Source organism: Scyliorhinus torazame, chromosome 8 (genome assembly GCF_047496885.1).
Source record: "Scyliorhinus torazame isolate Kashiwa2021f chromosome 8, sScyTor2.1, whole genome shotgun sequence".
Classification (NCBI taxonomy): Eukaryota; Metazoa; Chordata; class Chondrichthyes; order Carcharhiniformes; family Scyliorhinidae; genus Scyliorhinus; species Scyliorhinus torazame.
In genome coordinates, this window is record NC_092714.1 from 65,763,700 (window position 1) to 65,788,216 (window position 24,517).

The 24,517-nt window shown below is 54.3% G+C and overlaps 1 protein-coding gene across 1 annotated transcript in view; it reads left to right on the forward strand.

The window, feature by feature from the left end:
- Positions 1 to 24,197, forward strand: part of LOC140427908 (uncharacterized) — a 56,161-nt gene extending 31,964 nt beyond the window's left edge. The window contains exons 10-14 of the mRNA XM_072513757.1: positions 3,861 to 4,130; positions 8,854 to 9,234; positions 11,451 to 11,627; positions 21,921 to 22,168; positions 23,677 to 24,197. Of these exons, the coding sequence (XP_072369858.1) occupies positions 3,861 to 4,130; positions 8,854 to 9,234; positions 11,451 to 11,627; positions 21,921 to 22,168; positions 23,677 to 23,739 (1,139 nt within the window). The 3' untranslated portion in view covers positions 23,740 to 24,197. The remainder of the gene's footprint in view (positions 1 to 3,860; positions 4,131 to 8,853; positions 9,235 to 11,450; positions 11,628 to 21,920; positions 22,169 to 23,676) is intronic.
- Positions 24,198 to 24,517: the final 320 nt, after the last annotated feature.

Consider the following 24,517-nt stretch of genomic DNA (forward strand, 5'->3'; position numbering starts at 1 on the left):
ATGACACACAGACAGTCAACCAATAGGTCAGTAAGATAGGACATGACCAATGGGCAGTCACGATACACACAGAGGTGACACTACCACAGGAGGGCATTACACCAACCCATTTAAAAGGACACATGCTCAGTCTCTTTCCAGTGGAGACACTCAGTGAGTACAGACACAGGGTTGATTGAACATCACTCCCACCACGTGGATTGTAGCAGACTGGTTCGTCAGTCTGAGTAGCTAATGCAGGATTAACAGTAGCGTTGAATCCAAGTAGGAGAATTGTTAATAGTTTAATAAACGTGTTAAAGTTATCTCCAAGTCTGAACCTTCCTTTATCAGAGTGCACATCAAGGAAGCAGCTTATGCTAAGTCAAGAGCATAACAAAACAACATTTATTTGTGAAGTAAGTATTTTGTATCTCAATGCTAAGGATAATTGCAAAATTTGTCGGCGTTTGTACATATCAAGGTGAAGGAAATAAGGGATGACGAATGGAGCCATTTTTTGGCTTCAATTTATTATCGGCACACATTTGAATTAGACCATCAATTGAATGGAGACATTTCAGAACACTACCAAATTTTTGCCACCATAGGCTCTTGATAGCAATATGGTCTCATCTGCTCTTATACTCTGCAGAAATATCAGTTCTGGTTATAATACCTCAGTTCTCTCTCACTCTTCAAAGCAATTTCTGCCTATTGTTTGTTGTCTTAAACCGTAACACCTCCTGTAATTTGGCACAATTCATTTTGAACCACAATGTAACTATTGCGGGGGAATAAGTACTGTTGAAGCTTTTTATTTTGCACTCATAGGGACTGATGCAAGAGTGCCAAATTTCAAAGGGAGCAATAATTTATCCTGCATGAGACAAGGGTGCTGGTTGGTTGGCTTGTCAGTTCTGATTACTCGAGCTGAGAATGCACCACCGAGCTTTTGTTTCCCATGCATTTGTTTAATTTTAAAGAGATGCAAAGCCTGGATATATTTTAAAAGATGCAGGGGGCGATTTTCCAATATTGGGCCCAAGAGTTCGCGCCGTCGTGAACGCATTTCATGACGTCGCGAACCGGGCCTGGTTACGTACGATTCTGACCCCTACAGGGGGCCAGCACGGCGCTGGACCGGTTCACGCCGCACCAGCCTCCTTACCGCCGCGCCAACTCGCTCATGCGCAGTTGGAACCCGCCAACTTGCACATGAGCGGGGGACTTCTTTTGCGCGCCGGCGCCGACCAACATGGGGTCGGTGTTCAGGGAGCGGCTGCGCCAGGAATTAGACCCGGGGGGGGTGGGGGGGGTGGGGGAGAGATAGGCCGGCCCGCCGATTGGTGGGCCCCGATCACGGGCTAGACACCATCGGAGGTGCCCCCCCCCCCCCCGGTGAAGGAGCCCCCCTGCACCCCCCCCCCCCCCACAGGCTGTCCCCCGACCGTTTGCGCAGAGCTCCCGCCGGCAGCGACCAAGCGTGAACGGCGCCGGCGAGACTCTGTCATGTCGGAGTGGCCGCTCGGCCGGGCCGGAGAATCGGCAGGCCCCTCCGATTCCAGAGGCCGTCGCTGCGCCAAACGCGCCGGCGCAAATGGCGCCGATTCTCTGGCCCGCCGCGGGGCTCGGAGAATCGCCCGCGCAGTGTCTCGACATCTGTTGCAGAGCGCAGGTTCCTGCATGCCAGGCATCAGGCCAGCACTAACAGGATGCTGCCATTAAGCCGAAAGACTGTTCTGCTGATGAAACAAATGAACAATGTGCTCTATAAATTTAAGTACTTGTGCAATGCCAGGTGTGTAGGACATACTTTCAAACAACTGGCAGAGTACTGATCATATTCAACCAGCCCATGCCCACAAAACTCAGAACATAATGTTTGATGTGTTTCCATGATTGGGCAGCACTTGCTGAACAACTCTTGAGTAGTGTGCGGGGGAGTATGTCCCTTCTGTGTGTGGGTGTTAGAGGGTGTACCCCTTATCCGCCAGGGGGTATCGGTCTCCGTGAGGGGGAGGGGCGGCCCTTAACTTCAACTTTGATATTGGTGCGCCCCACTCTCAGAATCCAGGCTTTACCGGCATGTTTAGGCCCCACACCTCTAGCTGGCTGTGTGATACTCATCTGGCACTTTGAAATTGCGCAGAGTGCTGTTTAATCAGGCGAGAAAAGGCATCTGAAACCGGCAAGTTTTACACAATGTTTCTCGCCTGAAGCAACACTGCAATTGTGGGAAACGTTGCACCCACTGTTCTCTTTCAAATTTGGCATTCTTGTGTCTGCCTTGATGAATAAAAGACTAAAAGCATTGACAGCATGTTTCTTTTTTTCAGCAATATTCAAGTTCTCGCGCAGCTGCCCTACCACGTGGCAATTTATTTCTTCAGTTTTTCCTGTCAAGTAACAGACTTAATTTGCAACTAATATTCCCCATTCAGTGAACTAAAGCTGGCACGTTCCATTCCAGTAGAATGAGATGAGTTGCACCTTGAACACAATTGTCCCCCGTAATGGCACTGAGGGATCCCAGGTTTGATCTGGAGTTTATATTGATTAAGCTAAGCTCAGCCAAGATGGTAACACCAATTGGCTAGAGAGGAGAAGGAAAAAGAAAGCCAAGGTGTTCTCATGTCTTTTTCTCATTTTTCCAATTAAGGGGCAAATTAGCGTGACCAATTCACCTACCCTGCACATGTTTTGGGTTGTGGAGGTGAGACCCACGCAGACACGGGGAGAATATGCAAACTCCACATGGACAGTGACTGGGAGCCGGGATCGAACATGGGTCCTTGGCGCATGATGCAGCAGTGCTAACCACTGCACCACCATGCCACCTCTCAGGCTCTCTTATCTGGGGCGGGAGCTGGCGTGAATCCCGCCCCCACCGTGTCCCAAAGTCTCAACCACCAGAGAATCGGCGGGGCCGGGAATTGCGCCACGCCTGTTGGCGCGGGCCCACCCCTGCCAATTCTTCGGCCCGCGACGGGCCGAAGTCCCGCTGCTGGAATGCCTGTCCCGCCAGCGTGAATCAAACCACCTTTTGAACGGCGGGACAAGGCAGCTCCGGGGTCCTGGGGGGGGGGGGGGGGTCGCGGGCAGGTCTGTGCCGTGGGGGCACTCTTTTTCTTCCGCCTTCGCCATGGTCTTCACTATGGCGGAGGCGGAAGAGACCCCCACATCTGCGCATGCGCGGGGATGACGTCAACAGCCGTTGACTCTCCCGCGCATGCGCGGACCCGCGTCGCTCAGCAAAGACCTTTCGGCCCCGGCTGGCGTGGCGCCAAAGGCCTTTCCCGCTTGCCGGTGGACCGGAAACCGCTGCGGCGTGGTCCTAGCCCCCCAAGGTGAGAGTTTGGCCCCTAAAGGTGCAGAGACTTCCGCACCTCTGGGGCGGCCCAACGCCAGAGTGGTTCCCGCCACTCCATCATGCCGAGACCCCCCGCCCCGCCGGGTAGGAGAGAATCCCGCCCCTGATCTTTGCGCACTGACCCAGGTTGAAAAGTGCTCTGACTTCAATGGAAATTAATTATGGAAAGAGATGTAAAACCAATTACCCAGTCACCATTTATCTATTGCACAAAGTCAAGGTCTACCCCCAGTGACTGAATGCTGGGCGTGACAGGATTGTCTTGGCTGTGCTTTTCCCAATGTTTAAATTGTCATCAAATCTTCACTATCTATACTGGAGTTGTTTAGGAGAAAAAAGGTCAGACATTTGGAGAATAAAATGAATGTATGTTCTTTTTTATAATCCAGTTTTAGTTAAATATTTTTTTCACTGTGAGGAAATCATAAAGAACTGAAACATCTACAAACTAAATAGTGCACAAGAATTAATTCATGATTCATTTTTGTTTATTTGTTTCTATTTTTAGCAATCAAACTTTTTCTTCAGGTCAGACACAGGATACAGGAAAGCATGGAGGTGGTGAATGTAGTGAAAATCATCTTGGCGGATCAACCAGAAAAACAAACGGATATTTTCTTCAGAGACCAGTCAATTGACATCCGATTTGATACAACACCAGAAAATATGGTGGATAACATTGAAGAAAGAATGCTGATAAAAGCTTTGGCAGAACTCAACCGGTTCCATGGGGCTCATGCAGAGGAGATATGTAGACAAAAACTCGAACTTTTACCAAGTATGTATTTGGTACTTATAACGTGCAGGTATTATATTTTCCAAATAAGTATGTTAACCCACCCTCATGGAAAAAATAATAATAATTGCTTATTGTCACAAGTAGGCGTCAATGAAGTTACTGTGAAAAGCCCCTAGTCGCCACATTCCGGTGCCTGTTCGGTGTGGCCGGTACGGGAATTGAACCCGCGCTGCTGGCCTTGTTCTGCATTACAAGCGAGCTGTTTAGCCCACTGTGCTAAACCAGCCCCTATGGCATCATTACGCATCATTAATCCCCTGGAGTGTGGGTAGGGAATAAAATCTGACTGTCTGAAAAACTGACGAGTGATTCCGTGGCCAGTAAGACAAAACTTCAAAAGCTCAACTGTACACACAGAAATATTCACACTGGGCTGGACTTTATGGTCCACTGCCAAAAACACATGTACAATATGGCGGGTGGATCAAAACTGCCTTCCCACTCATCCCCAACACATTCCACATGTCGGCAGACTGGAGTGGGAAGGCCAATTCTTTAACCCAACTGGTTAAAAGGTGGGAAAGAAGTAGGGTACATCCTTTGGACAGTGCCCTGTGTACATTGGTGACACCAACCACCCACCCCCCAGATGTCACCATCCCCGTTTTCACTTGACATCTGGCCAACAAACCTCCCCTCCCCGCCTCCAACCACCCCCCACCCCCCATCCCACTGGCCCCCATCCCTAGGCCCCCTGATCCCTCCCCACCCAGAAACCAGACTTAACCTGCTCCAGAAGCTTTGTCCCTTTAATCCCAGGGCCTATTTGAAGCCCCAGTACTGAGTTCTGCCACTGCTGGGAGCAACTCTCGAGGGCAGGACCTCCTTCCACTGGGGGGCAGAATATCCCACCCTCCCTTCCTAAAGGCCACCCGGAGTGTGTGTTATGGCTGAAGGACGGCCTTGTTTAATGTTGGTCGGTTCAGAAATGCTTTTTCATCTGGTGGAGGCGGGGGGTGGGCACACAGTGAGTACAACTCCCACCCGCCCCAGTAAAATGTAGCACCTGTCACATACTCCTTTAAATGAGGCCTGTATTTTGCCACTGTTGATGGTTAAAATCAATCAGCTTAAGTTTTTCTTTTCCATCCCGGGAGGCCGGTACTGAGAGGGAATCGTGTAGATTTATGGAAAAGGTAAATGATTTCAAATTAGGTTAATCCAGAATACCGCATTAAACTGTGGGAATAAAACAGAAGACCTGCATTCAAACTAGTAATAGGTAACCTTAGGACTGATAACAGGTGATTCTTTCACATGCAGAAAGTAGTCAACATTTGGAATGAATCTCCAGGCAGAGGGTGGACCCAGAAATCCTTGACTCGGTTAAGGAACAAATTAAGTGCAGTAACTGAGTGCAGGCATGTTCTGGATGCAAGTACTAAAACAAGCCAGATATGAAATAAAGAATGAAATGAAAATCGCTTATTGTCACAAGTAGGCTTCAATGAAGTTACTGTGAAAAGCCCCTAGTCGCCACATTCCGGCGCCTGTTCGGGGAGGCTGGTACGGGAATTGAACCGTGCTGCTGGCCTGCCTTGGTCTGCTTTCAAAGCCAGCGATTTAGCCCTGTATATATATTCAAATGAGCCAGATAGAATCTTCCTCATCCATAATTATCTGTACTTTATAGTTTCATAAACATAGTTTATCATAAGGAATCAGTGTTAGCAATCCTTAAAACCTGTAGTAGAGTATGTAAAATTTAAACAACCAAGCCTGGATTTTCACCCCCTGGGTGATTTGTGCCAACTTGGGTTGTTTCATAACTCTACATACCAAAGGAAGAAAAAAAGAGGCCCTTTTGTTCTGGGAGGGGAGGGGTTAGAGGAGGTGGGTTGTGCTAGGTGAGAAGTCAGTTCCATCGCCCCTGGGGCAATTGTGGAGGCGGACTGGCTAGAAGACCTGCCTCTGTGCAACAGCACTCTGTTAAAGAATGAAAAGAAACAATGAAGAAAAGGTCAGGGGCGAAATTCTCCGGTATCGATGCGATGCCCGCCGACTGGCGCCAAAAAGTGCGCAAATCAGTCGAGCATCGCGCCGCCCCAAAGGTGCGGAATGCTCTGCATCTTGGGGGGCCGAGCCCCAACCTTAAGGGGCTAGGCCTGCGCCGGACGAATTTCCGCCCCGCCAGCTGGCGGAAAAGGCCTTTGGTGCCCTGCCAGCTGGCGCGGAAATGACATCTCCGAGCGGCACATGCGCGGGAGCGTTAGCGGCCGCTGACGGCATTCCCGCGCATGCGCAGTGGAAGGAGTCTCTTCCGCCTCCGCCGTGGTGGAGACCGTGGCGAAGGCGGAAGGAAAAGAGTGCCCCCACGGCATAGGCCCGCCGGCGGATCGGTGGGCCCTGATCGCGGGCCAGGCCACCGTTGGGGCAGCCCCCGGGGCCAAATCGCCCCGCACCCCCCCCCCCCAGGACCCCGGAGCCCGCCTGCGCCGCCTGGTCCCGCCGGTAAGGTAGGTGGTTTAATCTACGCCGGTGGGACAGGCATTTTAGCAGCGGGACTTCGGCCCATTCGGGCCGGAGAATCGCGGGGTGGGGGGGCCGCCAACCGGCGCGGCGCGATTCCCGCCCCCGCCGAATATCCGGTGCCGGAGAATTCGGCAACCGGCGGGGGCGGGATTCACGCCCGCGCCCGGCGATTCTCCGACCTGGCGGGGGTCGGAGAACTCCAACCCTCATCCCTTACCCTCACACACACCACAGGCCCATCCATGCCACATCATGCCCTCCCCCACCCCCCCCAAGGACCGCTATACCATCTATTCCAACCTTTGTCCCTATATCAACCCCCATGGAGCCCCGTACCCTTCATGACCACGGTTGCCCACATACCCATCACCGTTTAAACTTATCCCCTCCATACCACCTCACCTACTATCTACCATGGACAAAACGCAGGAGACATAAAATTAAGTTAGGTATATATTGGTGGTCTCACTATTTATGCTCTTATTGATTTTTAATAAATTCAGTACCTTCAATTTCCTTCACTTAATCTCTTAGGAAAACAAACATTTTCCTTAAGCACTTAATCTCTTCTGAGAACAACATCGCTGTTCTATAACCACTTCGAGTTGCCAATCAAACTGCCCACTTAACAGGCATCCTGCAGTGACAATGTTGGGTTATAACATCAACTCATGCAGCAAAAGTCCTACAATGATAATCCTCAGGCATTTGTCAAGAGACTGGATGAAATATTTACTTTTTAACTCCACTTTTTTTTAAAGCCCAACAAAGTTGAATCTCTTGGCAGGTTTAACAGTTCCAATGAGGTTTGATAGTTCTTTGATAGATTGTCAATTCTTTAACAGCTTAACAGTTCTTTGCCAGTCCCAATGAGTTTGTGTACATTTTACATACATTCCTGTCTCGGTTTAACAATTTTAAGAGGCATCTGACTTCTCCCAAAGAATACCTTACCTCTCCCAAAGGGCACCTGGCCTCCACCAAAGGGAACCAGGGGCGGGATTCTCCGACCCCCCGCCGGGTTGGAGAATCGCCGGGGGGCCGCCGAATTCTCCGGCACCGAAAATTTGACAGGGGCAGGAACCGCGCCGGTCGGCGGGCCCCCCCCCCCAGCGATTCTCCGGCCCGCGATGGGCTGAAGTCCCGCTGCTGTCATGCCAGTCCCGTCGGTGTGAATCAAACCACCTACCTTACCGGCGGGACTGGCAGCGCGGGCGGGCTCAGGGGTCCTATGGGGGGGGGGGGCGCGGGGTGATCTGGCCCCGGGGGGTGCCTCCACGGTGAACTGGTCCGCGGTCGGGGCCCACCGGTCCGCGGGCGGGCCTGTGCCGTGGGGGCACTCTTTTCCTTCCGCCTCGGCCATAGCCTCTGCGATGGCCAATGCGGAAGTGACACCCCTCCCTGCGCATGCGCGGGGATGGCGTCAGCAGCCGCTGACGCTCCCGCGCATGCGCGGACCTCCGCCGGCCGGCGCAGTCCCTTCGGCCCCGGCTGGCGTGGTGCCAAAGGCCTTTCCCGCCGGCCGGCAGCGTGCCAACCACTCCGGCGCTGGCCTGGCCCCTCAAGGTGAAATCCGCACCTTTGGGGCGGCCCGACGCTGGAATGGTTCCCGCCACTCCATCCCGCCGGGACCGCCCGCCCCGCCGGGTAGGGGAGAATCCCGGCCCTGATCTCTTCCAAAGCTGTCCTGTAACCCTTTGCAAAGCAGTACCCTACAAAAGGGTTCCCTGGTTATCCAAGTGAATGCACAAAGTTCAGACCTACCCCTATCAGGTCAAACCTGCACATCTGGACACTATTGGTTTCAAACATCAAGCTCATCCAAATCACATTATCAGCAGCTGCTGATTTATATGTGCAGCTGCCTCTGGGAATCATGGATGTGTCAATTAGAACTCGCCCCCATCCGGAAAAATGACAGAGGTTGGATTCAAGGGTAGAACACCCAGATTTGGACCAGTGCACAGTCGGAGAGCCTCTCTAGGTGCATGAAAATTCAGGCCATGCAGTCCTTTTCTTTTCATGTCCAGGCTATATAACCTAGGATTGCACAAATCAAGTAATCAAATAATTTTATTCCAAAATGTTGTCGCCAGCATTTTCTATGTAAAGTGATCCTCTTGAAAAAATAAATCCAGTCATTATAATGAACCATCACTAAAAATAGGTTTGTGTCAATTGAGCAGGCTTCCTTGCAAACTGACTGGGGCTTTATCTTTTTCGCTTACAGTGGCTTACTTTTTTTCCAAAGGAAGAGAGTTGGTAACCAGCCTGTGTGAACTGTTGATAAAATTACATAATGATTCCATGGAGGGCAGGAGATTTGTCCTTGATGATATCAGAGAAATCTTTCAATGCTGTGTTATCCAGTGCATGCTGGATACAGCAAGTCAGCCTGTGGACTACAGTGAAATCCAAACTCTGGACGCATACGAAATGTTTAAAAAAGCTCCGCATGGCATTTCAGAAAGTGCCATTAGAGACATTCTGCACCTTCAAGATATATCAATGCTAGACGAATCTATTATGCTTGAGGATTTTGCAGAGAAACTCACGATGAGCATACACCGTCTATTCTGGATTGTGAAACTGGTCTTTGTCAAGTGTGTGGGTAGGTCTTTTAATTGACGAAATTGAATGCTTTCTCCCTCTGTATCTGTGCTGTATCTTAGCCCTTATCATTATCTGGGAGAGTGTATGTATAATGCTGGTAATACAATAATACAAAAATAATAGTCACAGGGAGTTTTCCCCCAATGTGTTATTAATAACAGGAAATTTCATCTTGATAAACATTAGATTAATAATTACATGATTTAACTGAAAGTATAAAGTCAACAGCTTGGGGCAATGGAACACAAAAATATTCTATGCAGAAGATGAAAGCGGGTCTGAGTAATGTGGGGAGTAAGATTGATTGGTTGAATATGCTTTTCTTGTTCCTGTCGTCTTTTGTATGTGAGGAATATGGAACTGACCGAATTCTTGCTAAAGTGATGACAATTTAAAAGTTGCAGCTGTTCCAATCTCCCATGTGGTTCCAAACGGAAATCAAGACCAAGTCCAATCAGTGAACCATGGTGAAGAGAAGGGAAGCCTTGAGAGGGAAGAGAAGGGAAGCTTTGAGAGGGAAGAGAGGTAGAAGAGAGGAAGGATGGGTGAGAAGGAGGTTCGGGTAATGGGATTGCTACTGGAGGAAGGGGAGAACCAGAAGTGGTGGTGAAGGAGAGGGAACAGCAGCGGACAACTGGTCTCAGGTTAATTTCTTCACAATGGAGGTGGTTAAGAGATGGCAAGAAGCGGACGGCAAGACTGGAAAAGATTATGGGGGAAAGTGAAAAGGGTAACTGAACAGGGTGGGGGAGAGGTAAAGCGGAGGGGAACACAGAGTGATGGAGATCAAGGATGGGGGATCGACAAGTATTGACACTTGAGCAGGGCATTTTTCTACCCAGTGGATTGGGAGCTGCATCAGTGCAGGCCACAATTTTATTTGCATGGAGCGCATTTTCCAGTCTCTTCCCATTTGGTGAAGTGGGTAACATTTCAGAGAGCAGGTTTTAGCTCGGGTTGCTGCTGAGTTGCACCTGGATGAGGGGTTGGAAGAGCCACACTGTAGGTTTGTAGGGTGGGAGCAAAAGATTTGCTTCTCATTGGGTTCTCATTGGGTGTGAAGTCAGTTATTGCTCATGAGAGGCCATTATATACCCCAGTAGGGCAGAACGGTGGCGCAGTGGTTAGCGTTGCTGTCTCACGGCGCCGAGGTCCCAGGTTCGATCCCGGCTCTGGGTCGCTGTCTGTGTGCAGTTTGCACATTCTCCCCGTGTTTGCGTGGATTTCGCCCCCACAACCCAAAGATGTGCAGTCTAGGTGGATTGGCCACTCTAAATTGCCCCTTAAATGGAAAAAATGAATTGGGTATTCTAAATTTATTTTTTTTAAATGATATGCCCCAATTTGTTTTGTATAGAAAAGAGGCGTCAGCTCAGAGGCGGAGAGGAATTTGGGGAGAGAGGAAGTCTAGGAGTTTGTGCTCCAAATGGGGGAGAAAGTCTAACTTGCCCTCACTGGGGAAATGGGGTTTCTTTCATGGGGTCTTTGACCTTGGGGGAGGGTAAACCAAGCTTGTCTTCACTGGGGGTGGGGGAAGCTCTCAATTGGAGGTGGGCATTAATTGCTGAAAACTGTTCAGTGGGGAGGCAGGCACCAATTAAGTAATTTAATCCAATGGCAATTTTAACATTGTTTGAGCCCTTGCTGTCAAGTCAGTCGAGCAGTCCGGGAAGCCCAAACAGGTGGATCTATTTAACATTTTTTGGACTATCCTTGTGGAACCTGGAAGTGCAGAAGTGCTTCCCCCAGCCCCGCGATGAAAGCTTAAGCTTCCGTGGTTTCAGCCCTCCACTTATGAAGTCCTACCAAAATCCTCTCTTTGTGACTCATTCTAATGCTGCCGTCCTACCAGCCAGGATCCAGGCAGGAGACTGACCAGGGAGATGCAGCTAGTGCTCAGGGGAAATATTCCCAGTTTTCATGAGTCTCAGCTTCGCACAAACCATTCTTGCCCCAGGTTTAAATTGGGGAATCACAATCTAGGAACTCATCAAATCCTTAGCTGGGTGCAGCAAATGTGAACTAGTATCTTTCAGTGCCCAATACCAGGTACCCAGGAATGGTATTATTACCCTAACAGCCCAAGTAGTAATTTTCCTCCCATATTCCATCAGCATTGCGTACTCTTTAGTTGAAACCATTACCATTTCTAACTACAGAGCACATTTTGTGAAGCCTTCAATTCCATATGGAACATATATTTTTGTTTCACAGATGGAGCAAATGGAAAAAGTGCAAAAGAGAGAAGCTTGGAGGAGTCCATTAGTACTCTGTACTTTAAAAGCTATCGACGATACATGGAATGTGAAAAGGAGCTTGGTGCATTAAGAAGCAAACAATATGAATTATCGAAAGCAAGAAACTCAACACACAAAAGTACAGATTGCAGAGGTAAAGATCTGGGGCGGGATTCTCTGATCCTGAGGCTGTGTTGACGCCGTTGTAAACACCGTCGCGTTTTACGACAGCGTCAACAGGCCCCTAGGAGCAGCTATTCCGAGCCCTACAGGAGGCCAGCACGGCACTGGAGCGACCCACGCTGCTCCAGCTGCCGATACCGCCATCAAATGGGCACCGCGGGTCTGCGCATGCGCGCTGAGACCGGCGCGGTTGCGCGCATGCGCGCCAGCACCGACGCACCATGGCGTAGGGTTACAGGGGCCGGCGCAGAGCAAAAGAGGCCCCCAGCCCGAGAGGCCGGCCCGCCGATCGGTAGGCCCCGATCGCGGGCCAGGCCGCAGCGGAGGCCCCCCCGCCGGGGTCAGAGCCCCCCACCCACCCTCACCAGGCCGCCCCCGAAAGGATGCACGCTGAGGTCCCGCCGGGTAAGACCACACATGGACGCCGCCGGCGGGACTCGGATTCTTTTTGTGGCCATTCGGCCCATCCAGGGCGGAGAATTGCCGGGGGGGTGGGGGGCACGTAGAGCGGCCCCCGACTGGCGCCGATTCTCCGCTCTGGCGAATCGGCGGACCGGCGTCGATGTGGCATCGCGCGATTCGCACCGGGCCCGGCGATTCTCCAGCCCAGTGTGGGCTGAGCGAATCCTACCCTGTTTCCTGGGCATCTAGGTTTTATTTGATGGTTTGACTTGGATCAAGTATATTTTTCTGAATGAACTCTTCTTACTTATACTGGGTTTTTGTTGGACTTTACATTGGTGTTACTTGACAGGGAGGCTCTGTGCGACCAGTTAAGATTTTTTCTTAGTTCTGGAAAACTGTCCCTGTGTCAATGGCTCACACATCACATTCCCTAGCAATGCTGTGCTCCAGGGATGAACAGACACTTTGCATCCAGGATTTCGCCAACAGAAACAGGGGCCGGGATTCTCCCCTACCCGGCGGGGCGGGGGGTCCCGGCGGGATGGAGTGGCGGGAACCACTCCGCGTCGGGCCGCACCAAAGGTACGGATTTCTCCACACCTTTAGGGGCCAAGCCCTCACCTTGAGGGGCTAGGCCCGTGCCGGAGTGGTTGGCGCGGTGCCAGCCGGCGGGAAAGGCCTTTGGCGCCACGCCAGCTGAAAGGACTTCGCCGGCTGGCGGAAGTCCCGCATGCGCGGGAGCGTCAGCGGCTGCTGACGTCATCCCCGCGCATGTGCACGGGGATGGGTGTCTCTTACGCGCCGGCCATGGTGAAGGCTGTGGATCGGTGGGCCCCGATCGCGGGCCAGGCCACCGTTGGGGCACCCCCCGGGGCCAGATCGCCCCGCGCCCCCCCCAGGACCCCGGAGCCCGCTCGCGCCGCCTAGTCCCGCCGGTAAGAGAGGTGGTTTGATTCTCGCCGGCGGGACAGGCATTTCAGCAGCGGGACTTCAGCCCATCGCGGGCCGGAGAATCGCTGGGGGGGGCCCGCCGACCGGCGCGACGAGATTCCCGTCCCCGCCGAATATCCGGTGCCAGCCCCCGTCGATTCTCCGACCCGGCGGGGGGTCGGAGAATCCCGCCCAGGGTATCGGGCGAAATTCTCCTACCCACCCCGCCACATTTTTGCTCCGACCGGCCGGCGGGAGTCTCCGTAACACCGGCCGGTCAATGGGGTTTCCCATTGCGGGGCAGCCCCACGCCGTCGGGAAACCCCCGGGCGCCGGCAAAACGGAGACTCCCGCCGGCGGAGAATGACGCCCCAGGTGTATCACAGAGTGGACAGTACTTAATGCAGACGATGGGATTGCACCCACCAGCTGGAGAGCCAGTAGGAACCCATGTCACCTCTTTGTGAGGAAGGCATGCTGGAATTATTTGGCGCTCGGGTACTAAGGTGGCTAGTGTGGGCCTTCTCCAGTATCTCGGGAATGGATATCCTAAGTGGCTATATATAGGGGCTGTTTAGCACAGGGCTAAATCGCTGGCTTTGATAGCAGACCAAGGCAGGCCAGCAGCACGGTTCAATTCCCGTACCAGCCTCCCCGAACAGGCGCCGGAATGTGGCAACTTGGGGCTTTTCACAGTAACTTCATTCGAAGCCTACTTGTGACAATAAGCGATTTTCATTTCATTTTCATTTCACCCTGCCCTCAAAAGCTGCTGGTCAACCAGAAGGCGACAGATGTAAGTTGCAGGCAGCAGGAGCGGTAACAGCTGCCGGCAATGCAACCAGGGGGAGGCCTAGATACGCTGAGCAACACTGGCTACAGGTGAGTGAAGGTTAGATGGAAGTCTGGGTAGGATGGTAGGGGTTCATGGGAGGTGGTTCAGCAACAAGAGTAGTAGCTCTCAGTAGAACCCTCCATACACCCCACCCCACCTCCTGATGCTTGGTCCCTCAATCAGGCATTGAATGCCTTTGAACAAGAGAATCCTCCCACCCACAACCCTGTATGCTTTGCTTTCTGATTTTTGAGGTTTACTTTTCGCACTTCCCGTGTGATAAACTCCCCGTCCACCACCAGTTCAATATTAACTGCAGCGGGATGAGGCCCTTAAGTGGGTGTTCAATGCTTCAATTGTTGGTAGGGTGGGAAGACCACCCCTGAGTCCAGATTTCACCTGACCAGAGGCAGGAAAGCAGCTGCACATACAAATCGCATGAATATGGATGATGTATATGACCCCCTGTGATACCCTTCACTTTTAAGGTTGTTCTTTGTATGTGAAAGGTCACAGGTTTTTTTTTCCAATTAAGGGGGCAATTTCACGTGGCCAATCCACCTAACCTGCACATCTTTGGGTTGCGGGGGGTGAAACCCATGTTTCAGACACGGGAAGAATGTGCAAACTCCACACGGGCAGTGACCCAGGGCCGGGATTCGAACCCGGGACCTCAGCGCCACAGTCCCAGTGCTAACCACTACGCCACATTCCGCCTCAACCGACACAGATTTATCTGGAAGATTCAGAAATTCATACCTTCCCATCAATTGGAGTGTAACGCACCTCTGTACATGTGCTTGATCCAACCGTGTGGCTTCAATCATGCAAGCTTGGGCAGGGTTGTAGTTCTGAGAGGCATGGTCATGAGCTATTCCCCAACCTCCTCCCCACACCTGACATCTCCCTTACCTCTCAAGAGTCAATCCCTGTCCCCCACCTGCCATCCCCCTTACCTCCCAGTCTCCTTCCCCCCGAATCCCTCTTGCCACCCGCCCCCCCCCCCCCCCCCTCACGCTCCCCCACTGGATCCATAGGCCTCGCCTTCCTTCAACTCCTGGTTTTCCTGAGTCCCAGGAAACCCAGACAATCAATATTAAAATTCAAATGGATGTAAAGACTGAGGCATGGAGCCTCATAAGGATATTTGAATGAGCGACATGCCCCTGCCAGTACATTGGTCATCCACCTCCAATATCTCCTCGAGTTGCTTCCCAAAATGGATATTCCTGAAGCGGGCAAGCAGCAAAAATAAACATCTATCACTCCCTTTAGTTACATACATTAATGTTTCTTTACACACCCCACATTAGATGGCATATTAACTGTGTCGAAAGTAAACTGCAAAATGTTGCGCTTCCAAAGTGTTCATCAAGAGGACCACAGATGAAAGAACAGGGGCGAAATTCTCCGTTATCGGCGCAAAGTCCGCCGATCGGTGCAAAAAACGGCGCAAATCCGACTTGCGTCACGTCGGAAAAATGGGTCAGAAGTCTCCGGCCCGAAATGGGCTAGCAGCGACGTGACGGGATCCGCGCTTGCGCACGTGGCTCATAAGGCCGCGCTGCTCCCCCCCACCCGACCGGAACACCCGACTGGATGGCCGGCCGCCGCTCAGCCCCGAGGTTCGAGTCACGGGATGTGGAGTCGCTCCTGGACGCAGTGGAGCAGAGGAGGGACGCCCTGTATCCCGGGCACGGCCTCAGAGTTGCCCCACGCCACAGCCGGCGTCTGTGGAGGGAGGTGGCAGAGGTTGTCACCGCTGCGGCCCTGACACCACGGCCAGGCACCCAGTGCCACAAGAAGGTGAACGACCTCGTCAGAGCAGGCAGGGTGAGCCTCCCCATATCCCCCCTCCCCCATATCCCCCCTCCCCCATATCCCCCCCTCCCCCATATCCCCCATAACCCCCCTCAAATCCCCCCTCCCCATATCCCCCCTCCCCATATCCCCCCTCCCCCATATCTCCCCCATATCCCCCTCCCCCATATCCCCCCTCCCCCATATCCCCTCCCCCATATCCCCGCTCCCCCATATCCCCCCTCCCCCATATCCCCCCTCCCCCATATCCCCCCTCCCCCATACCCCCCTCATATCCCCCTCCCCATATCCCCCCCATATCCCCCCCATATCCCCCCTCCCCCATATCCCCCTCCCCCATATCCCCCATAACTCCCCCCCATGTCCCCCCTCCCCCATATCCCCCCTCCCCCATATCCCCCCTCCCCATATCCTCCCTCCCCATATCCCCCCTTCCCCATAACCCCCCCCATATCCCCCCTCCCCCATATCCCCAAGTGAATCCAGCCCTAACCTTAACCTCTGCAATGCACGCACAACCAATGGAGTGCATTCATATACCTGCCTAACACTGTTGCCTTTTCCCCTGCCACCACCCCCACCCACCCCCCCGCCACAGGAGAAGCGCACACACAACAATAGGGAGCATGTGAGGACTGGAGGAGGCCCCGCTGATGAGAGGCCACTGACCGAACACGAGGAAAGGGCCCTGGAACTGGCTGGTGGACCTGACGACCGGGAGGTTGCTGATGCAGAGATCAGGGGCGTAGTAGCAAGTGAGCCACCGACAGCCCGTCCCCATATCCCCCCTCCCCTATATCCCCCTCCCCCATATCAACTGATCACTGCCTGCGTGTCTAACCATGCATGCTTCATTGTGTATCGCAGGAGCAAACGTCGAGGCACCCATCCCCACAGATGCAGACCGCTCGCAGGATGCCCCTCGGAGGCCACGGGAGACGGAGAGACCCGGACCCTCCGGCATGCGATGCCCGCAGGATGCCCCTTGGAGGCCACGGGACACGGAGAGATCCGGACCCTCCGGCATGCGATGCCTGCAGGATGCCCCTCGCACACCACGGGAGACGGAGAGACCTGCAGCAACAGGGGGACGACACCCCCGTCACATGCGGGAGCGACGAGGCAGGCGTGTGCCACCCAGCGTCGAGGGGGGCAGCCACAGGCCCCCGTCACATCTGAGCCAGGACACCACTACCCAGGACACCACTACCCAGGACACCCCTACCCGGGACAGCACTGCCCAGGACACCCCTACCCGGGACAGCACTACCCAGGAAGACGAAATACCGGACAGTGACTCAGAGTGGATGGATGGAGACGAACCCCCACCCCAAAGTGCCATGGACTCAGAGTGGGACGAAGAGCACGACACAACGCCACTGCTGTCACCAACACCCTCCACCATCGCAGAAACACTCACCTCGGTTGGGCACTTTAGTGATGAGGCGTCTGGTACACTCACTGGTGCGCACAACACAGCCGTCCCGGTACAGCAGGTGGAGGTAGGAGCAGCAGAGGGGCCGGGCGGCCGGAGGGCAGCCCAGCCCAAGCGAACATCTGCCGCCCAGATGGATCCCGGGTTCCTGGAGTTACCACACCCACCCATAGATCCGACGCACCCACCGACCCGGAGACGAGCGAAGACGGTGACGGCCGGCTTGCGGCGGCTGCAGTCGCAGGTGGAGGAGTCCACCCGCGTCCAGGAGCTGGAAGTGGTGCCGGTCATGCGTGCCACCCAGGCCGACACCGCACGGGTGGCGTCCGCGGTGGAGGCAATGGGTGCGACGGTGTCAGACATGGGGAACGGTTTGCGAGGCCTGGGGCTTTCCGTGCAGGCGGCATCTGTGGCCCAGGACATGGCTGCCCTCTCACAGGGGCCATGAGCCAGTGCCAGCGCCAGATGGCAGAGGCGCTCAACGCCATGGCCCAGTCTCAGCAGTCCATAGCCCAGTCTCAGCAGGCCATGCCCCAGTCTCAGCAGGCCATGGCCCAGTCTCTGCAGGCCATCGCTGAGGGCATCGGCGCCAGTGGCCATGTGCGAGCCTGCGTCGCACTGTCACAGACAGGGTTTGCCAACCCCCTGGGCTCCATGGCTGCAAACCTGCTGACCCCTGTCGATACCAGCACGGGCCTCCAGGACTGGCAGTGCCAGATGTCGGGGGGGCGTCGGATGGCCAGTCCGTTCGCATCCCCCACACATGTAGAGGCCTGGGGGCCATCGGGCACCCCGAGGGAGGAGGAGGTGGTGTGATCCGTCCCAGCTCCCCCTGTAGGGGAGGTCCCGGAACACCGCGACACCTCGGACTCCCCCCCCCCCCCTTCCGTCCCAGGTGCATCGGGTGGGCAACGGGCAGGACAGGCTGGCAGCTCGCCATCCCAGTCGCCCGGGCCGCAGCCTGGCCCATCTAGGCCAGGACGCCCCAGGAAACGGCCGCCAAAGGGATCCAGTGTCAGAGGGCAGGAATCACAGGAGTCCACCTCCAGTTCTGCTGTACCATCTGGGGAACCACGTAGACGTAGTCAAAGGGCCCGTAAGGCCAAACAATTAGACACTGAGTAAGTTGGCACGGGTGCAGGGCACAGATGAGTTTTAGGGGCTAGGGCACGTGCATGAACTCGTTTGGTTATTAAAGTCAATGTTACACCTACAGAAGCTGCCTTTGTGCTCTGCCCAAAGCGTGCGGGGGTGTCATGTACATTGAGCGCAAGTGTGTGTGTGAGGGGTGGTCTTACCTCAGCCCCAGGTGAGTCTGCCCCCTTCCCCCTGGGCCGCCATCAACAACCCCCCGGGCAGAGGACGGGACCGTGCGCTGCAGTGTCACAGCCGCATGCAGGGATGGTCCGGGTGGATGGTGGTACTGTGGCCATGGGTCAGACATAGTCCAACAATGTGGAGCCAGGAGCTCACCGCAGGGCGGGTTGTCATCATCCTCCATGGCCTGCAATAGACACGCGTCCACCCGCAACTGTGTGAGCCCGGCCGTTGTGCCGCAGGTGGATCGGCAATGGGGGGGGTGGTGTGCATGCGGGTGGGGTGGGTGGGGTTGGGGAGGGGGGTGAGGGTGCTGGATGGGTGGGGGGGTGTGGGTGGTCGGCTGTTGCCATGGTGTGCGGTCTGTGGCCATACTACCCGATTCCCACGCCCATCTAGTCAGTGAAGCGGGCGGCTATCAGTCTGTCCCGTGCCCGCTGGGCCAGCCGGTAATGGTGGACAGCCACCCGCCTGTGTCTAGCCCGTCTGCCCTGACCATTGCCCCCATCCCCCTCATCTGGGGAGGACTGCGCCTCTTCCTGCTGCTCCTCCACTCCGCCCTCCTCTGCCTGCGGCACATCGCCCCTCTGCTGGGCTATGTTGTGCAGGACGCAGCACACCACAATGATGCGGCCGACCCTATCTGACCGATACTGGAGGGCGCCCCCAGAGAGGTCCAGGCACCTGAAACGCATCTTCAGCACGCCAAAGCACCTCTCTATCACTCCCCTTGTCGCTACATGGGCATCATTGTAGCGGTTCTCCGCCTCATTGCGTGGCCTCCGTACAGGCGTCATCAGCCACGATCGCAATGGGTAACCCCTGTCGCCCAGCAACCAGCCCCTCAGCCGGGGATGGCGTCCCTCGTACATGCCAGGGATGGATGACCGCGACAACACGTATGAGTCGTGTACACTCCCTGGGTAACGGGCGCAGACGTGCAGGATCATCATGCGGTGGTCGCAGACCACCTGTATGTTCATCGAATAGGTCCCCTTCCTATTGGTGAACACGGCCCTGTTATCTGCAGGTGGCCGCACGGCGATGTGCATCCCATCGACCGCGCCCTGGACCATGGGGAGAGGGTGTCCCCCGCCAGTGCCACGCGGTGACAGGTGTGCCAGCAGGTGGCAGATGTGTGCCACGGTTTCCCGCCTCATCCGGAGTCTCCTCCTGCATTCCCGGTCCGTGAGGTCCTGGTATGACTGCCGGGGCCGGTACACACGAGGCGCCCTCGGGTGCCTCCGTTGCCGTGGGGCCGCGACGTCCTCCTCCCCCTCCTCGTCCTGTCGGTCAGGTGTCCCTCCAGCCTGGGCGACTGCCGCCTGCCCCTCTGCGGCAGGCTGCGCCGCCTCTCTGGCACGCTCCTCCTCCTCCTAATCCAGGGCAACATGGACATTAGCGGCTGCCGCCACGGCGGCCAACATCGCTGGATGATCAGAAAACATGACAGCCTGGTTGGGGGGGAGGGGGGGGGGGAACGACGACATGTCATCATTGCCCATATCCCCTCCTTCCCCCCCAGCCAGGTGGCATGGACAACATGGGTCCAACTGTTGGAGGCTGGCACCTGGCCAGGTGGACCAACTCACTTGCCCCCCCATCCCCCTCCCCGGCACGGACCCCAACCTCCTCCCCAGCACGGATCCCCCTCCCCGGCACGGACACCCCCATCCTCCTCCCCGGCACGGACCCCAACCACCTCCCCGGCAAGGACCCCCCATCCCCCTCCCCGGCACGGACCCCAACCTCCTCCCCGGCACGGACCCCCATCCCCCTCCCCGGCACGGACCCCAACCTCCTCCCCGGCACGGACCCCCCCATCCTCCTCCCCGGCACGAACCCCAACCTCCTCACCGGCATAGACCCCCCCATCCCCCTCCCCGGCACGGACCCCAACCTCCTCCCCGGCACGGACCCCCCATCCCCCTCCCTGGCACGGACCTCAACCTCCTCCCGGCACGGACCCCCCCAACCTCCTCCCCGGCACGGACCCCCCATCCTCCTCCCCGGCACGGACCCCAACCTCCTCCCCGGCACGGACCCCCCTCCCCGGCACGGACCCCAACCTCCTCCCCGGCACGGACCCCCCATCCCCCTCCCCGGCACGGACCCCAACCTCCTCCCCGGCACGGACCCCCCATCCCCCTCCCCGGCACGGACCCCCCCATCCTCCTCCCCAGCACGGACCCCAACCTCCTCCCCGGCACGGACCCCCCATCCCCCTCCCCGGCACGGACCCCAACCTCCTCCCCGGCACGGACCCCCCATCCCCCTCCCCGGCACGGACCACAACCTCCTCCCCGGCACGGACCCCCCATCCTCCTCCCCGGCACGGACACCAACCTACTTCCTGGCACGGACCCCCCATCCCCCTCCCCGGCACGGACCCCAACCTCCTCCCCGACACGGAACCCAACCTCCTCCCCGGCACGGACCCCCCATCCCCCTCCCCGGCACGGACCCCCCCATCCCCCTCCCCGGCACGGACGCCCCCATCATCCTCCCCGGCATGGACACCATCCCCCTCCCCGGCACGGACCCCCCATCCCCCTCCCCGGCACGGACCCCCCAACCCCCTCCCCGGCACGGACCCCAACCTCCTCCCCGGCACGGACCCCCCCATCCTCCTCCCCGGCACGGACCCCCCATCCTCCTCCCCGGCACGGACCCCAACCTCCTCCCTGGCACGGACCCCCCATCCCCCTCCCCGGCACGGACCCTCCATCCCCCTCCCCGGCACGGACCCCAACCTCCTCCCCGACACGGACCCCAACCTCCTCCCCGGCACGGAACCCTCATCCCCCTCCCCGGCACGGACCCCCCCCATCCCCCTCCCCGGCACGGGCCCCCCCCTATCCCCATCCCCGGCACAGACCCACCCCCCCCATCCTACTCCCCGGCACGGACCCCAACCTCCCCAGCATGGACCCCCCATCATCCTCCCCGGCACGGACCCCCCTCCCGGCACTCCCCCGGAGCCGAGCCCACTCTAACCCCCCCCCCCCCCCCCCCCCCCGCTGCACACACACACACACACAACCCGAGACACACCTCTCCTCACACATTCAGACTGCGGCCACGCCATCGCCTGCCCAGCGGCCAACCCCCCAGGCCGTCACTCACCTCCACGCTGGTCGGAGTGAACCTGGAGCACAGGTTCACGCCGATGAAAAGGAGGTTTGATTTACGTCGACGTGAACGGTCTTCACGTCGACGGGACTTCGGCCCATCCGGAAGGGAGAATATCGGCAGGCCGAAAATCGGCTGCCTTGCGCAGACCCGTGCCATTCTCCGCGGCAGCGGCGCCATTAACGCCCCGCCGACTTTTCTCCCTTCGGAGACTTCGGCAACCGGCGGGGGCGGGATTCACGGCGGCCAACGGCCATTCTCCGACCCGCTGGGGGGTCGGAGAATGACGCCCCAGAGCACAAACATCAGCAGCAGACTGGGCATAAGCCCTTATTTTCTGGTTGAGATGGTTATTCATTTCTCCTATACACATGTTTGTTTCTCATCAGGTTGGATACATAAGAACTTCAGTAATTTTGTCCAGAAAATGGGTGAAGGTGTTCACAGGCCTGTGGTGGATAAGCTTTTTGAGAAGTGTCTGAATACTGAGGAAGTGGACAACGTTTCGTCAAAAGGAACCTCCAGAGAAAAGAACCGGGAATTGCTGAGAATAATGCTCAACAAAGGTGACGACGTCTGTCGAATGTTCCTTACCATTTTCTGTAACGAAGATCCTTCCAATGAAATGACGAGAAGGGTAAGTCAAGTAACAGAGGTTAATGTTAGTGATCAGTTTTGTGGTTACTTACTATATTCTGTCACAAACATAATGAAAGTTGGTGTTATTTTGATCCACGACCACTGTATAATGCAGAACTGGAACTTCATTGTCCCTTGAACAAATAGGATAATTTTAAGACTGTCCACTATCCGCTCAACAGGAGATAAAATGAACAAATCACTTTGATGTCGCAGTCAATATACTCAGCCAACTACTATTCTAATTTTTCAGTGACCTAAATGAATTTCCGTTTCCATTTCTTTTTTTTTTATATAACTTTAGAGTACGCAATTCTTTTTTCCAATTAAGGGGAAATTTAGCATGTCCAATCCACCCTACTGCACATCTTTGGGTTGTGGGGGTGAGACCCATGCAGACACGGGGAGAATGTGCAAATTCCACATGGACAGTGACCCGGGGCCGGGATCAAACCTGGGTCCTCGGCACCGTGCGTGCTAACCACTGCTCCACCGTGAGACCCTACAGTTTCCATTTCTGTGCTCTTGCAAAGCAGATCCGGGCATTATGGAGTGATGCTTCATAATGGGTACTTCAATCTCTGTAGATAATAATCCTCAACATAGAAATATTAGATCAGGAAGGACTTAGATCTTGCTGTTCTGTTGGAGTTGTAATTGCGTTTTGATATGAATATTTTACTTAAATTGAAGTTTTGTAAAGGTCTACTTTGGCCACTTTATACTTGGTTGCCAGTCAGTTATCAAATACATTTTCATTGTGAAGCAGAGTGGTATTCTCCGGATTCGCATCCGCATGTTTCTCGAAGGCGGGAGGCAGCATGTTTGCTGGTGGCTGGATTCTCGGTTCCTGCTGCTGTCAATGGGAATTCCCATTGAAGCCACCCCCACACCGCCGGGAAAACCATGGTCAGAGATGCACTGCCGGCGGGACCAGAGAATCCCGCTGCCAGAGAACGGCTGGACAATCCCGGCCAAAATAACAAAATTAAACTGAAGTGTCAATTCTCACAAAATGTATTTTGCTACATAAGTAACAAAAGAGTGGGCCATTTCATGTTGCAGCTGCTGTGGGAATATTACTGTGTTCATTCAACCACTCAAAGGATCAGATTCAGTCACATGAACATCACAAGCTGCACTCGAAACCTTTGTTTGCGCATCTGTCACAAACAATTACAGTCAAAGAACAATTAATTGTTTAACTAAGATAAGTGTAAGCTAATTATAATTAACAGAAATAATTAACCAGTTTTTACCAGAATAATTCATTGTAGTTTCCACAAATGTAAAAGAAATAACACTGAACATGATAAGACACACAGTTCTAAGGTTGTCACTGATTGCAAATTTGCATTCAATCTTTCAGCTAAAATGTACAGCTGTAATTTTCAAATTCAGTGCTGTGTCCCAGTGTTAAATCATTGATGCTTTTGAATCGCGTTGCTGAGACACTTATCCATGTGACAGGTTATGCCAAATTATTTTTTTCCCCTCTTGTTATAGGCTCTTGCTGAATTAAATCTCGGATTTCCCACAGAAGAAATGGATTCTCCTTCAAGTCTGTAATTCCCGGAATTTAGACTTGTTGACTTGGGGTTCATGAATGACTCAGGACAATTGATGAGTTGGGAACAAAACAGAATTCTGGATGTATTGCAGGCAATTGCATTAATTTATGCTGGCAAGCTTTCTAAAAACAAAATGGGAAAGTAAGAATTTTGCTCTAAACTGAATTACTCCAATTTTTTCATAAAATGCATTTCGGTAATTATATACGAAACTATGAAAGCGACAAGACGTTTGCAGATTTAACATTGTAAATTTGCAACTATTAACTTGCGAGTTTATGATTCCGCTAAAATAATCTCAGCCAGCAACCTTGTGGTCAAATCTAGTATTACTAATCCTTTACATATTTTCATGTCTAAGATCACAATTTAGGAGTTAGTTTTACAAGTATCTGATGACAATTATTTCTTTTTAACAGACTTTTTGTTTTTACAATAAAGGTGAATAATCTGTAATATGTTTCATTCTTGCTCAGTATGTCACTGGCTTTATGTTTAGCATGCGGAATTGATTTACTAGAAACATGTTTCTCAATGCTAAATAATTGGGAAATTCTGAAGTGAAATTTAGCTGAGTTCATCCAGTGCAATGTGATATATGGCAATGGGACTAGATGCTGCATGATTATTGTAATAATGGTTACGGTGGACCTGGATGACATAGTAAGTTAACATATCGGGGGTAAGTTGCAATTTCATCCAGGGTGGGAAGCTAGTAGTAGTAATTTGACTGCTGATATACACCCTGCACAACTTGGAGCCTGATTAGCCTTCTG